The sequence below is a fragment of the Gekko japonicus genome, unplaced genomic scaffold (genome assembly GCF_001447785.1).
Source record: "Gekko japonicus isolate JY-2015 unplaced genomic scaffold, Gekko_japonicus_V1.1 scaffold2354, whole genome shotgun sequence".
NCBI classification, from domain to species: Eukaryota; Metazoa; Chordata; class Lepidosauria; order Squamata; family Gekkonidae; genus Gekko; species Gekko japonicus.
The window spans coordinates 59,197-75,390 of NW_015165314.1; the positions used below are offsets into that span (position 1 = coordinate 59,197).

The window sequence follows — 16,194 nt, forward strand, 5'->3', positions numbered from 1 at the left end:
CAGAACAATTGAACAGAGGCTGGAAGGCAGTAGGGTGGACGAGGAGGCGGGAAGGGGAGGGGGAAAGTGGAGGGGTGTTAAAGGGGTGGAGAGAGGACAGCCGCGATTGAAGAGTAAATTGTGAAATGACATTCAAGTGGAGTTTATAGAAGCCCCCCTTAGGTTGGTAGCAGGCCAATCGGATAGAATCAAGGTACAATTTCTCCTTGCTTCACAAGATCTGGAGATCATTGAACTGACCGCTAAGTTTCTCCATGGTTTTATAAAACGGAAGAATGACCCTGATCATAATAATGATTCTTAATTTATAAGTCTAAAAACTTAAGTTTAAAAGTTTAGAATGCCAATTTATTTTATGATTCAGGCATCTTTTGTGTGGTCAAATCTAGCTTGTGACAACTTGAGTTAGGCCAGACATAGCCACGACTATCTATTTTATAATTTCTTTTGGATTGTATTATTGGGAAATGCTTCTAATATTGTATGCCAATAAAACTAGAATGCCCCGACTCCAGGTAAAGGTAAAGGTAAAGGTTCCCTTGCTCGAAAGCCAGTCGAATCCGACTCTAGGGTTGCGGTGCTCATCTCCGTTTCAAAGCCGAAGAGCCAGCGCTGTCCGAAGACATTTCCATGGTCATGTGGCCGGCATGACTAAACACCGAGGCGCACAGAACGCTGTTACCTTCCCACCGAAGTGGTCCCTATTTATCTACTTGCAATTTCTTGCTTTCGAACTGCTAGGTTGGCAGGAGCTGGAACTAGAGACGGGAGCTCACCCTCTCTTGCGGCACCTGGGTCTTGAACCGCTGAACTACTGACCTTCCGCAGCCTGCAGTTCAGCGTCTTAACCACTTGAGACACCCCGACTCCAACCCTGTAGTAAAAAAAAAGATCCTGAAAATAGCGGAGACGGAAAATCCGGGGGGAAACGCCATTAGATTCGGGTCAATTGCCGATCCGGACCATCATGTGGGGAACTGATCAACTTCCGCAGATATTATCGGGGGTGACACCGGGGCAAGTGATTGTGCGGAATCGGCCCCTGTTTCTTCTGGGGTGTGTGTGTGCGTTTCTGTTTTCCATATGTTTTGCTCCCTCTCGTGGTCGATTTGATATTACACTGGCGTATGTCCAGCAGCGTGAATGTGAACTGGATCTACTTGAATAAATGTGGAGAGAAAGAAATGTATGAGGAAAGGTTAAGGCGCTTGGGGCTCTTTAGCTTGGAGAAACGACGGCTGAGAGGGTGACATGATCGAGGTTTATAAGATTATGCATGGGATAGAGCAGGTCGAGAAAGAAGTCCTTTTCTCCCTTTCTCACAATACAAGAACTCGTGGGCACTCCATGAAATTGCTGAGCGGTTGGGTTAGAATGAATAAAAGGAAGTCCTTCTTCACCCAAAGAGTGATTAACACTTGGAATTCACTGCCACAGGAAGTGGTGGCGGCTACAAGCATGGACGGCTTCAAAAGGGAATTAGATAAGCATATAGAGCAGAGGTCCATCAGTGGCTATTAGCCGCAAGGTATAGATAGGGGCTCTGGGGCAAGTGATGCTCTGTCTTCTTGGTGCTTGGAGGGGAGCAACAGTGGGAGGGCTTCTAGTGTCCTGGCCCCACTGGTGGACTTCCTGATGGCACCTGGTATTTTTGGCCACGGTGTGACAGAGAGTTGGACTGGATGGGCCATTGGCCTGATCCAACATTGGCTTCTCTTATGTTCTTATGTAAGTACCTTTTTTGCAATATACTTCTTGGCAGCTTTATTAACTGCACTCAGGATCACGCTTCTGTGACTGGGCAAAACTCTGTTCTGTTAACCAAATATCCCTGTATCCCCAGCCTTCCAATCAGAAGCATTTAATTGGCTGTCATTGGTGGAGAGTCATGGGTGCACATCGCAGGATAGGCGAAACCACAGAGGAGAGAATGTGAGCCAGTGTTCCCTCTAAGCTGAGTTAGTGGGAGCTAGCTCACACTTTTTTAGCCTCCGGCTCGCAGATTTTTGTTTTAGCTCAGGGAGGAGGGCTCCAGAGCAAACTAATTATGCAGCAGCCAAATCGCTTGCTCACAACTTTAATGCCAGCAGCTCACAAAGTAGAATTTTTTCACCCAAGACTCCACAGCTTACAGGGAGCATTGAATGTGACGCAGGGATGCCATTTGAGGCAGGAGGAAGCATTGAATGTGACACAGGGATGCTATTCCAGACAGCAGTCCTGTGTCTCCTGTACTCTGCAATTTGGCCCCTAAAGTGGAAATTTAGGTTTGGGTCTGAAGTATTTTTGCCAAATAGAAGGGGAAGTCATGGAAGTAGTTACAGACTTCACGTTCCTGGGATCCCAGATCACCGCAGACTGTGACAGCAGCCATGCTCCTTCGGAGGAAAGCGATGGCGAACCTCAACAGCATGATAAAAAGTAGAGACATCACCCTGCCAACAAAAGTCCGCATGGCCAAAGCAATGGTATTCCCGGTAGTCATGTATGGCTGCGAGAGTTGGACTATAAGGAAGGCCGAGTGCCGAAGAATAGATTCTTTTGAACTATGGTGCTGGAGAAGACTCAAATTCAAATATCTTTTATTGGCATACAATATTAGAAGCATTTACCAATAATACAATCCAAAAGAAATTATAAAATAGATAGTCGTGGCTATGTCAGGCCTAACTCAAGTTGTCACAAGCTAGATTTGACCATACAAAAGATGCCCGAATCATAAAATAAATTGGCATTCTAAACTTTTAAACTTAAGTTTTTAGACTTATAAATTAAGAATCATTAATATGGTCAGGGTCACTCTTCAGTTTTATGGTGCTGGAGAAGACTCTTGAGAGTCCCTTGGACTGCAAGAAGATCAAATCAGTTAATCCTAAAAGAAATCAACCCTGACTGTTCCCTGGAAGGCCAGATAATGAAACTGAAGCTCAAATACTTTGGCCACCCAATGAGAAGGGAGCACTCACTGGAGAAGAAGACCCTGATGCTGGGAAAGATTGAAGGTCAAAGAAGACGGGGACGGCAAAGGATGAGATGGTTAGACAGTGTCATAGATGCAACGAACATGAAGTTGAGCCAACTTCAGAGGACGGCGGAAGACAGGAAGGCCTGGCGTGATCTGGTCCATGGGGTCGCGAAGAGTTGGACTCGACTGTGCGACTGAACAACAACAACAACAAACTGAAGCCCAATACTAGTCGCTGCCTCTTTTTTCACTCCTCAACAAAGAAGAGTTTTGGTTGTTGTTGTTTTTTTTAAAATGGGTACTTCCCTAACAGGAATCTCACAGGCACTCTTTCTGTGTCCCCGTTCTTCTGGCCCCAGGTCTGTTCGACGGTGGCGGTGGGCACTCCGGATTACCTCTCCCCTGAGATCCTGCAGGCGGTCGAAGACGAAGCTCATTCCTATGGCACGGAGTGCGACTGGTGGTCCATGGGGGTGTTTGCCTACGAGATGTTCTTCGGTCACACGCCCTTCTTCGCCGACTCGGTCGTGGAGACTTACGGCAAGATCATCCATTTCAAAGTACGTGAGTGATGGGGTGGTGGTGGGAGTTTTCCAGAGGGAGTTTCAAGGTCTCTCTCTCTCTGCAGACACGGTGCCTTGAATAACACTCATGCTGGTGTTTCTCAGTTCCTGGATATCTGGTGCGCCCTGTTCTGGAGGCATGTTTCTCTTTTTGTGCTCAAAAGAGACACATTTACATTTTCTCCAGTTGTCTCTCTGAACAATAGTCCAGCATTCTTTCATAGCTCTTTTGTACAACCTGCAGGGCTGGGGGGGGGGGAGGAACTGGGGCTTTGCTTCGTTGGTTTTAAATAGTGCTGTTGAAATTTATTTATCAAAAAATTTACACCCTGGCTGTCCTCTTGGTTCAAGGCGGCTTACGATAATAGTTAAAAGCATCCCCAACTAGAAAGGCAACATAGTAAAAGGTAAAGGTTTCCTTTGCTCGAAAGCCAGTCGAATCCGACTGCACAGGAGGAGGAGGAGGAGGAAGAAGAAGAAAGATTGGATTTATACCCCACCAGAAGAAGAAGAAGAAGAAGAAGAAGAAGAAGAAGAAGAAGAAGAAGAAGAAGAAGAAGAAGAAGAAGAAGAAGAAGAAGAAGAAGAAGAAGAAGAAGAAAGATTGGATTTATACCCCCACCTTGTGAGGTAGGTGAAGGCTGAGAGAGCTCTTTCGAGGACTGCCCTTGAGAGAACAGCTCCGAGAGAACTTGTGACTGACCCAAGGTCACACCGGCACCTGCACCTGCACGTGGAGGAAGAGTGGGGAATCAAACCTGGTTCTCCCAGATTAGAATCCGCCCTCCTAAACACTACCCCAAATTGGCTCTCAATCGGAAGGGAATCTCAGGCTACTCCCACACTGCCATTTTGGTCATTCTTTCGTCCCTCTCGCTTTGGGTGTCCCGTCCCCCCCCCCCCCCGCTTTTCCACACGTGTTTTGCTCCCTCTGGGACTACTAGAGAGAGCAAAACGCATTGGGGGGGGAACCCTGAAGCAATTGGGACAAGTGAGTGACAAAAATGACAATGCGGAAGCGGGCTGGCTAGAATGTTTTCCCTGACATGCGAGGCTTCTGTCCAGAGGGAAATCTTATCAGGTGAATTCCCACCTACAGTTGACACAGACGGTTTCTACCAGGTCCAAACAGCACTGCAATATATATATACAGGGGTCATTTCGTAGAAAAAGAGGTGCAGGAGCTCATTGGCATAACTCATTAGCATAACTCATTTGCATACACCACAACCCCTGACATCACTGGAAGTGTGTCAGAAGGCGACGCCCACCGCTCAGGCTCCACTGGACTCTTTTGGATTGCTAGCTATTGTGGGGGGGGGGGACGCGCAGATCTGTCCTCGCAGAGGAGGGAGAGCTTGTACCTGAAGGCGGGCCGGGGGGGGGGGCTCTGCAACTTACCTGGCTGCTTCTTGCTCCTCATGGCCTGACTGAGGGCTGCTGGGAGCAGGGGGCGGGTCTTAAAACTTGGTCTTAAAGGTGCCACTGGACTGTTTTGGACCGGGGGGCCGGGGGGAGCTCTGCAACTTACCTGGTTGCTTCTTGTTCTGATTGAGGGCTGCTGGGAGCAGGGGGCGGGGCTTGTTGCATGTGCCCAGCCCCTGGGCTCTTTACTGCCGAAGCTCCGCTCCTGTGCGCTCCTGCAGGAAATGACCCCTCTATGTATGTGTGTGTGTGTGTACACGGAGCCTGTCGTGCGCTTCACCGCATTTCGTTTTCACTCCCCAAGGAGCACTTCCAGTTCCCGCTCTCCGCACCCGACGTCCCGCAAGAAGCCCGGGCCTTAATCGAAGGCCTGGTCTGTCCTCGAGAGGCCCGGCTGGGGCGGAACGGCATACGGGACTTCCAGGAGCACCCCTTCTTTGCGGGCGTGGACTGGGAGAAGCTGCGGAGCTGCACGCCGCCCTTCGCGCCTGAATTCGCCAACGCCACGGACACGTGCAACTTCGACGTGGTGGACGACTGTCTCACTGACATGGTGAGCGGGGGAGGGGTACGTGACCTTTTTTGTTCTTCTCCCCCCCCCCCTCCTTTTGTCCCTTCGCCTGTCCGATGCCGACTCGGGGGACTTGTACACAGCGACGGTTTTCCAACCTTTCATCTCCTTGGAAAGGATTAGGGCAGGGGTGGGCCAAACTTGTTCAACATAAGAGCTGCACAGAATAAACATCGGATGTTTGAGAGCCGCAAGACATGGACAAATAGGACACACATGTTTTTTATTTTAAAAAATGCAAAATTTGCTTTATCAACATTAAATGAGACTGCTAAAATGAAAACAGAAGGGGTAAAAACAGATATTGATAATGAAATTTATTTGTTCAATGATATTGTTTGCTAATGATATTTATCCAGGGCTCTTTTTGGAGAAAAAGCCCAGCAGGAACTCATTAGCATAATAGGCCACACCCAACAGCAGGAACTCATTAGCATATTAGGCCACACCCGATTGCACCACTCATTAGCATATTAGGCCACACCCCCATGTTACCAGAAGTGTGGCCATCCAGCCACACCCACCTTTCCCTTCTTATTCTGTTTACCTTGTTTGTTGTCAAAACCCAGGGCTTTTTTTGTAGCAGGAACTCCTTTGCATGTTAGGCCACACACCCCGAATGTAGCCAATCCTAATGAGTTCCTGCTATTGGGTGTGGCCTATTATGCTAATGAGTTCCTGCTGGGCGTGGCCAACTCAGGAGCCAGCCGGAACTCCGTTCCTGTGCGTTCCTGCCCAAAAATAGCCCTGTTGATAATGAAATTTATTTGTCCAATGATATTTGTTTGCTAATGATATTTATCTGTCTGAGAGAGAGAGAAAAAGGGAGAGAGGTGGAAAGGTGGAAAGAAAGAATGAAAGAGGTGGAGAGAGAGAGAGAACCAAGAAAGCAAATCGACGGGAGGGAGGGGGACGGGAGGGAGGGAGAAAAGGTATGGCTCCCCTTCACTTCCCCAGCTGCCCTGCCAGGAGCCGCACAATATGTGTGAAAGAGCCACATGTGGCTCTCCCTGGATTAGGGTATCACGGCTACGGCTTTGGAGACCTGGGTTCAAATCCTGCCTCAGCCTTGAAGCTTGGTGGGCGCCCTTGGATCTCACCTTAATCTACCTCTCAGAACTGGTGTGAGTAGAAAACAAAGGGAGGGAGAACTGGGAAAGGAAGGGGCCGTGGCTCAGTGGTAGAGCATCTGCCTGGCATGTAGAAGGTCCCAGGTTCAATCCCTGGCATCTCCAAGCCAAAAAGACAAAGCAGTAGGTGATGTGAAAGACCTCTGCCTGAGACCCTGGAGAGCCACTGCCAGTCTGAGTAGACCATACTGACTGTGATGGACCGAGGGACTTATTCAGTATAAGGTAGTTTCCTGTTTCACATGCAAACAAGTGGATAACCAGTGCACTGCAGAAGACTTTGGGACCACATTCTGGGAGCACTTTTTCTGTTCGCATGGGAAACTGGCAGGCTCAAACAGAGCGTGTAGGAACATCAGAAGAGCCCTGCTGGATCAGACCAGTGAGGGTCCATCTAGTCCAGCATCCTGTCTCACACTGTGGCCAACCAGTTCCCCTGGAGGGCCAACAACAGGGCAGAGAGGCCTTCCTAAGAACCTCAGAAGAGTCCTGCTGGATCAGACCAGTGAGGCTCCATCTAGTCCAGCATCCTGTCTCACACCAACCACTTCCCCTAGAGGGCATAGAGGCCAAGGTTTTCCCCTGATGTTGCCTCCTAACCACTGAGACTCAGAGGTTGACTGCCTCTAAACATGGAGGTTCCATTTAGTCACCATGCCTAACAGCCACTAGTAGACCTATCCTCCATGAATCTGTCTTATCCCCTTTTAAAGCAGCCTATGCCCGTGGTGTTCTCTGTATCCTCTGGCAGCGAATTCCATAGTTTGATCCCTTGTTGGGTAAATCAGTCGTTCCTTCTCTCTGCCCTGAACCTACTGCCCATCAGCTTCATTGGATGCCCTCGAGTTCTAGTATTTGGGGTAAAAGTCACCTTGGGCTGCACGGGAAGCTCCGCAGGCGAGCTGCCTTACTTTGAAGCTCATCTGCCGCTACTGATCTTCTCGCTGAGCCCCCCAGATAAGCTTCTGAGTCGTCTCAGGGGGTCCCCAAAAAGCAGTTTGAAAAAAGAAGAGATTAGATTTATACCCCGCCCTTCACTACCCAAAGGCGTCTCTGAGTGGCTTACAAACTCCTTTCCCTTCCCCTCCCTACAACAGGACACCCTGGGAGGTAGGCGGGGCTGAGAGAGCTCTGGCAGAAACTGCTCTTTTTCGAGAACAGCTCTTATCAGAGCTACGGCTTGCCCAAGGTCATCCAGCCAGGTGCAAGTGGAGGTGTGGGGGAATCAAACCTGGTCCTCCCAGATTAGAGTCCGCGCACTTAACCACGACACCAAACTGGCTCACGTTATACACAACTTTACACACAAAACAGAGAGAGAATCACAGAAACATATGTACCAAAAGAGAAAACCGTGATAGCCTTACTGATTTTCATTTTATATTTAAATGAACAGTGCCTTACATAGAACATAACATGTGAACAATTAGAATTATAAAAGAATTCTAGCAAATTCCAGTTCTTGCTTTAATTCTAGAGGTCTGCTTCAGTTAGGGGAAACTAGGATGGGCGGTAGTCGCAGGGACCAACGGCTTAGGGCTTCCACCATGGCTGTCAACTGTTATAGGTCTTCCCCGCAGACCTGTAAATGTCACAGAACGTCCGGCACTGTTCAGATCAGGGGTCCGCTGTTCAGAACACTCAGAGGCTTGCTGGGACGATTTCATTGACTGGGCGGAAAGGTTGGGGAACCGTCGCAGTGTTCTGACCAGTGCCGGCCCTCGTCAGGGAAGCGGGGAGGGTTGCCACAGCCTGTGGACCCTGCAGCCGGGTTGCTGCCTTCCTTTTTTTCTAGCAGGGTATCTGTGCCTTCGAGAGCTCCGTGACGGGGAAATGCAACCGCCGTAGTCCCCCCTGCCTGCCAAACAGAGAGGGGTTGAGGCTGGGCTCTGCTTTGTCTGTTGGGCGACTCTTGGAGGCACAAGAGCCCTGCCGAGTTGAAAAGCTGGCAACTGTGCCGACAGAGGTGCCTTATTTTTATTGGTCGATAGACAGATGGGTTCCCTCCCTGGCACAGCAAGGCTCAGGATGGGTTACAACCACAAATACCAGACAATAGATTTAAAACAATAAAAGTTAATTAATTACATAATTACACAAGAATTGAACTGTTAGACTATTAGAGAATTAGAGATTTTGAGAATTAGACTATTACAGACTATGAGAATTAGACTATTAGAGTATTAGAGATTACTAGATTAGAGATTATGAGAATTAGACTATTAGAGGTTATTAGACTATTAGAGATTATTAGACTATTATGAGAATTAGACTATTAGAGTATTAGAAATTATTAAAGATGAGAATCTGAGATTATGAGGATGAGACAATTAGAGATTATGAGAATTAGACTATAAGAGTATTAGAGATTACTAGACTATTCGAGATGATGAGAGACTATTAGAGATTGTTAGACTATTAGAGATTATTAGACTATTAGAGATTATGAGACTATTAGATATTATGAGAATTAATCAGAGTATTAGAAATTATTAGAGATTATGAGAATCTGAGATTATGAGAATTAGACTAAGAGATTGTTAGACTATTAGAGATTATGATAATTAGAGCATTAGAGATTATGAGAATCTGAGATTATGAGAATTAGACTATTAGATATTATGAGAATTAGACTATTAGAGTATTAGAGATTACTAATTAGATATTATGAGAATTAGACTATTGGAGATTATGAGAATTAGACTATTGGAGATTATGAGAATTAGAGATTATGAGAATTAGACTATTCGATATCCTGCCTCCTCCTCCTCCAGGTAGAACGGTTCCCCCCATTCTGTGTCCTTGTATCCCCCTTTCCTAGGAAACCCTGTCAGACGTGATCGAGGAGTCTCCGCTCGGGGTGCACCTGCCCTTCGTGGGATACTCCTACACCTACACGGCAGTGAAGTAAGAAGCCCTTCAGGTGCCAGGCGACGCATCCTCCGGGAACCCCGGCAGCAGTGTCGGAAGTCTCGCTCGCCACCTAGTGGTGCATAATGCTAAAAGAACTTCTGGCTTCCAGATGATCTTAAGATCTCCTGGCTGTTCTACACACAATACCCTAAGATAATGAATTATTAGTGTCAGAAGTAGATTGCGTATCCCAGAATGCTGAACGGGTTCTTGGCACGTATTTCCTGGGCTGTTTCCTCCACGCCTGCAGGCTCTCCAGAGAGGGGGACAGCTCTGTGCACATGCAGAGTGCCTTCCCATCATCACTTAATAATCACACGCAGGGAACGTGTGTCCCCAAGAATCCAGAGGCAGTTGCTGGGGTTTTGGAGGCATGGATGGACGTCTCCGGGCAAGCGTCACGTTGGGACGATCGGATCAGTGCTGTTAGGCGTGGCCGGTGGGAGGGGAAGGCAGTCGTTTGCCAAAATGAAACACAAGAGGGTGGCGTGTCTCAGGATACAGTGGCCTCGTTGTACGAGCTGAGTTACTTCGAGCAAAGCAGGTCCCTGCCCCAGTGAGCTTGCAGTATAAATGTGAGGAGGTAAGGAGGGGGGGAAGCCGCGCAGTGCGGAAAATGCAGCCAAGTCTTGCTTTAGATTTTGTTTCTTCCATTGGGGAGGAAGAAACTCTCTTCTTTTATTTATATACTAGGAAAAATGCCCGTTGTGGAAATAAATACAACGAAAAGAGGCTCTGGGCGGGTGCCCCGGCCTTGGACACTCAGTGTCAATTTGCTGTGGCGACCTCAGCAGGGTATAATGACATTGAGTCCACCATTTTCTCCAGAGGAACTGATCTCTGCGACCTAAAGAACAGTTGTGATTTTGAGTGATCTCCAGCCCTCACCTGGATTGGCAATGATGGTTCCCCAGAAGGGAATGGTTGGTTTGGAGGGTGGAGTCTATGGCTTTGTACCTGTCCGAGGTCCCACGCCTCCTGAAACCTCACCCTCTCCAGACTCCATCCCTCACATCTCCAGGAATTTCCCACCTGGAGTTGGCAACCCTATGTCCTCCCCAGCCAATCATCAACCTACCTTTATTTCCCCCTCACTCTTCAGCTTTCCACCCCCCACACACCTGCAGCCTCTCCCATGCTCTGAAGCCCTGACTGCTACGTCACATTGGCTGTCATACGGGGGCCACCTCAGCAGCATATAAGGATACAGAGCCCACCATTTTCTCCAGGGGAACTGATCTCTGCTACCTAAAGAACAGTTGTAATTTTGAGTGATCTCCAGCCCTCACCTGGAGATTGGACGCATTTTACCTCAGAACAGCAAATCTGTTTAGAATGTTAGAGGCAAAAGCCAATCAAGTCACATATGCAAATGACCTCTGTGTTCCGAGGCAGAGGCCAATGAGGCTGCATATGCAAATAACCTGTGTTCTGACTGGCTATGGGGGGGGGAGGAACTGCAAACTGTTTAGAATGTTGGAGGCAGGACTCAGGCAAAGCAGCCAGTGGATAGGGAGACCCTCTGAATGACAGATCAGAGAGCGAACTGATTTTGGAGCGTGTGGAATGTTCTAGAGAAGTGCCACCACCATTCGGCTTTTATTTATAAGGGAGATTAAAGCGTTTCTATCGCACTGTTCCTCGTGCTTCAGAGCCGCTCACAACGGTACTTAAAAACAGGGCCTTTTTTCGGGGGGGGGGGTGCGCCAGAACGGAGTTCCGGAGCCTCGTTGACAAAATTGTTTTTAAAACGTTTAAAAGTGCGTGAGTGTCAGTATGTAGACTGAAAGCATCATTTCCCTCTTGAGAGTTCTGGCACCTCTTTTCTCTTGAGAGCCAGTCTGGTGTAGTGGTTAAGTGCGCGGACTCTAATCCGGGAGAACCGGGTTTGATTCCCCACTCCTCCACTTGCACCTGGCTGGATGACCTTGGGCAAGCCGTAGTTCTGATAAGAGCTGTTCTTGAAAAAGAGCCATTTCTGTCAGAGCTCTCTCAGCCCCACCCACCTCACAGGGTGTCTGTTGTGGGGAGGGGGAGGGAAAGGAGTTTGTAAGCCGCTCTGAGACACCTTTGGGTAGTGAAGGGCGGGGTATAAATCCAATCTTCTCTCCTCTTCTCCTTTTCCCCCCCAAAAAGGCGCCCTGCTTAAAAACATTTTTCGGTTCAGAACCAAAAGACAAACACCATTTATTTGTGGGTTTTTTCACGGCTCTTTGCTGTGGCCAGCGCTGAGGCTTCCGGGATTTTGAAGGCAGACAGGAAGGGATTTTAAGTGCCTGGGATTTGACTGTTCTTTGCTTTTTAATTTATTTGCAGGGCTCTTTTTGTAGCAGGAAATCCTTTGCATCTCAGGCGACACACCCCTAATGTAGCCAATCCTCCAAGAGGTTACAGAGCTCTTCTTACAGGGGCTAAGGTAAGCTCTTGGAGGACTGGCTACATTAGGGGTGTGTCGCCTAATATGCAAAGGAGTCCCTGCTACAGAAAGAGCCCTGCGTTTACGCCATTTGTAGCCTGCCTCTCTCTCGCAGGGACTGGTCAGCCTGTTTTGATTTTGGTTAATTATTTTTATCTATTTGAAGCTACTTTCTTCTTTTTTTGTTACGTGGCCCCAGGTTCTCTTTTAAAGTAGGACGTAAATAAATAAGAATCGGGGAACTACACTAACCGAGAGGACAACCGGGATGGTGAGAGGGTTGGAATCCAAGTCTTACGAGGAAAGGCTGAGAGAGTTGGGTCTGTTTAGCCTGGGAAAGAGGGGACAGGATTGCAGTCTTCAAATATCTGAAGGGCTGTTAGGTAGAAGATGGAGCGGATCTATTCTCTCTTACTCCGGATTGCAAGACTAGATCTAACGGGTGGGAATTATAAGGGAGTTGATACCGGCTAAAGATCAGGAGAAACCTCCTAACTGTAGGAGTGGTTGAGCAGTGGAACGGACTGCCTCGGGAGGTGGTGGAGGCTCCTTCGCTGGACGTTTTCAAGCGGGGGGCCGGACGGCCATCTTTTGGGTATGTTGCAGGGCTATCTTTCGGCTATGCTCCTGCAGAGTGCAGGGGGTTGGACTAGATGACCTGGAAGGTCCCTTCCAACTCTTAACATTCTATGAACTACGCTTTGCCCGTAGCTCCAGCTTGTGTTTGCCCTGATGCTTAAGTACATAAGGAGTCAAATCAGACCACGCCCAGCCCCGCCTTTTCGGCAAGAACCCCACCCACCATTGGCAGCTCTGGCAGCCTACTAGGAATTGACCAGGAGTCCACCAATGGACTGCCGTTTACCTTCCGTTCAGCCCTGCCATAGAGGAGGCCAAAACTGCGGTCCGAACGTGTTCCCCTCGCTCCGGTGATGGGGTCTGTGAGAATCTCCCTCTTTCTTAGACAGGATGAGCCAGAGGAAAGGGGCTGCGATGAGATCAGCATGGAGATCGACTCTACTCGGAGAACGCTGTCCGGAGAGCAGACGCCCAAAGACCCCCCCGAGGAGCTGGTAGGTGGGGAAGAGGAGGGGTTGGGTACAGTGTTCCCTCTAAGCTGAGTTAGTGTGAGCTAGCTCACAGTTTTTTAGCCTCTGGCTCACACATTTTTGTCCTCGCTCAGGAAGGGAGGGCTCCAGAGCTGACTAATGTATGCAGTAGCCAAATCGCTCGCTCACAACTTTAATGCCAGTAGCTCACAAAGTAGAATTTTTGCTCACAAGACTCCAGAGCATAGAGGGAACATTGGTTGGGTCTCTAGAGGAGATCCCCTATGGCAAAGGGGTTCAGCTCTTGCTACACTCTCTGGCCTTTGACTACCCCAGGACTCCCCAACATGGCGCCCGTGGGCACCCTCCAATACTTCCCTTGGCACCCACCAAGAAAGCGGGTGGGGCTGTTGTAAGGCAGGGGCTGCTGTTATCGGCTGCCCTCATTCAAATGGAAGGTTTTCCCACTGGAGGATGAGGAAGATTGGCAAGCCATCGGGCTTTCTTTAGTCCCTGTGTGGCTCAGGCCCGCAGCTACGGTGGGGCTTTTGGGAGCTCTGCCCCATTTCGAAGAAGAAGAAGAAGAAGAAGAAGAAGAAGAAGAGGAGGAGGAGGAGGAGGAGGAGGAGGAGGAGGAGGAGGAGACTGGATTTATCCCCTCCCGGCTTGCCCAAGGCCATCCAGCCAGGTGCAAGTGGAGGAGTGGGGAATCAAACCAGGTTCTCCCAGATTAGAGTCCGCGCACTTAACCACGACACCAAACTGGCTCTCTTAAAGGCACAGCCCCACAGGAATTTTTCCAGTAAATGCTTTTTTCAATCATTTTTAAACATTTTTAAAAGGCTCCTTTAAGCAGAGTGGGGTGCTCCAGTTGACGAATTCCTGCCCGGAGCAAGGGGGTGGAGTAGGTGACCTCTAGGATCCCTTCTGTGTCATAAAACTGGTCTCCTTTATGAGAGTTTTTCCTGCCTAAGTGTTCGCTTTCTTGACTATGGAAGTCATCCCCTCCCACCTGCTGGCTTGTGATCAGAATTGTTGCTTAGGCTGGCAGAAATGATGAACCTGCAGCAGCTGAGAACTGGCTCCATTACACCTTCAGGATTTCCTTCTTCCCGGGAGATGTGAGGAGGGAGGGATTCTGTTTGACTCCGCCTCCGGAGGCAGCCACTTTGCATTTGGCTCCACCCCCTGCGGCAGCCATTTTGGGGTGGCGCTCTTCACCCTTTCTTGGAATCCAGAAGGCGCTCTCGGATTTTAAAAAGGCCGGGGGACCTCTGACGACTTCCACTTCCCTGCCAGGCGTGCAGACTCCCAGACGGGCAGAAGCTGGACCTGGCCGTGTTTCTGGAGCTGCAGACGGCGCTCAAGGAAGAGCTGAGGAGCCGGGAGATGCTGTGCCAGGAGCTCACCGTGGTCAAGGCGGCCAACCAGACCTTTGCCAGGTAAAGGGGAACGACAAGGGAGTCGATACCGGCTAAAGATCAGGAGAAACTTCCTGACTGTCAGAGTGGTTGAGGAGTGGGACAGTCTGCCCCGGGAGGGGGTGGAGGCTCCTTCGCTGGACGTTTTCAAGCGGAGGCTGGATGACCCTCTTTCGGGTACGTTGTAAGTATGTAGGGCTGTCTCTCGGCTCTGCTCCTGCAGAGGGCAAGGGGTTGGGCTAGATGACCTGCAAGGTCCCTTCCAACTCTAACATTCTATGAAAGGTGGGGAGGCCCATCTGGGACCTTTTCCCCATCTGCAGCCTCTGACCGATGGCCGAGGAGCGGTGTGGATGCTTGACCGTCACCAGTCTGGAGTGGGCCGAAGGTCTTTTGGGTTTCACCCTGCTCCACCCCCCGCCAGTCCAGACCAATGTTCCCTCTAAGCTGTGGAATCTTGTGAGCAAAAATTCTACTTTGTGAACTACCAGCATTAAAGTTGTGAGCAGGTGATTTGGCTACTGCATGAATTAGTTTGCTCTGGAGCCATCCTACCTGAGCTGAGACAAAAATGTGCGAGCCGGAGGCTAAAAAACTGTGAGCTGGCACACTAACTCAGCTTAGAGGGAACACTGGTCCAGACCGCCACCATGTCACCGGTGTTCCCTCTAAGCTGAGTGAGTGTGAGCCAGCTCACAGTTTTTTAGCCTCCGGCTCGCACATTTTTGTCTCAGCTCAGGTAGGATGGCTCCAGAGCAAACTAATTCATGCAGTAGCCAAATCACCTGCTCACAACTTTAATGCCAGCAGCTCACTATGTAGAATTTTTGCTCACAAGACTCCACGGCTTAGAGGAAGCATGGCACGTCACACAGCTGAAAGTAGGTGCATCGGTTGTACACTTCCGAGGAAAGCAGTCCAGAAAGAGAACTCTGGCGGCATTAAACTGATTTAAGTATTTACTCAGTCAGTCAAATTTAAATGACTGCAAATTGCCAAGCTCACAATGTCACGGAAGCCTTCTTGATACTGGAAGGAACATGAAGCTGCCTTATACTGAATCAGACCATCAAAGTCCGTATTGTCTACTCAGACTGGCAGCAGCTCTCCAGGGTCTCAGGCAGAGGTCTTTCACATCACCTCCTGCCTGATCCTTTTAACTGGAGATGCTTGGGATTGAACCTGGGACCTTCTGCATGCCAAGCAGAGGCTCTGCCACTGAGCCACAACCCCACTTCATGGCTCTCCAGGGTCTCAGGCAGAGGTCTTTCACATCACCTCCTGCCTGATCCTTTTAACTGGAGATGCTTGGGATTGAACCTGGGACCTTCTGCATGCCAAGCAGAGGCTCTGCCACTGAGCCACAACCCCACTTCATGGCTCTCCAGGGTCTCAGGCAGAGGTCTTTCACATCACCTCCTGCCTGATCCTTTTAACTGGAGATGCTTGGGATTGAACCTGGGACCTTCTGCATGCCAAGCAGAGGCTCTGCCACTGAGCCACAACCCCACTTCATGGCTCTCCAGGGTCTCAGGCAGAGGTCTTTCACATCACCTCCTGCCTGATCCTTTTAACTGGAGATGCTTGGGATTGAACCTGGGACCTTCTGCATGCCAAGCAGAGGCTCTGCCACTGAGCCACATCCCCCCTCCCGTCGGGCAGGGGAGGGTATATTGGAATTAGCCAAGCATTCATGTCTAGAAGGAGAGGCCATCTTTAATGTGTGTTTTCCCATCCCCTT

General features: G+C 49.4%; 1 protein-coding gene across 1 annotated transcript in view; it reads left to right on the forward strand.

The window, feature by feature from the left end:
• DMPK (dystrophia myotonica protein kinase) overlaps positions 1-16,194 on the forward strand; it is a 65,924-nt gene that overhangs the window by 43,151 nt on the left and 6,579 nt on the right. The window contains exons 7-11 of the mRNA XM_015410492.1: positions 3,325-3,525; positions 5,258-5,506; positions 9,476-9,561; positions 12,948-13,056; positions 14,332-14,474. Coding sequence (XP_015265978.1) covers positions 3,325-3,525; positions 5,258-5,506; positions 9,476-9,561; positions 12,948-13,056; positions 14,332-14,474 — 788 coding nt within the window. The remainder of the gene's footprint in view (positions 1-3,324; positions 3,526-5,257; positions 5,507-9,475; positions 9,562-12,947; positions 13,057-14,331; positions 14,475-16,194) is intronic.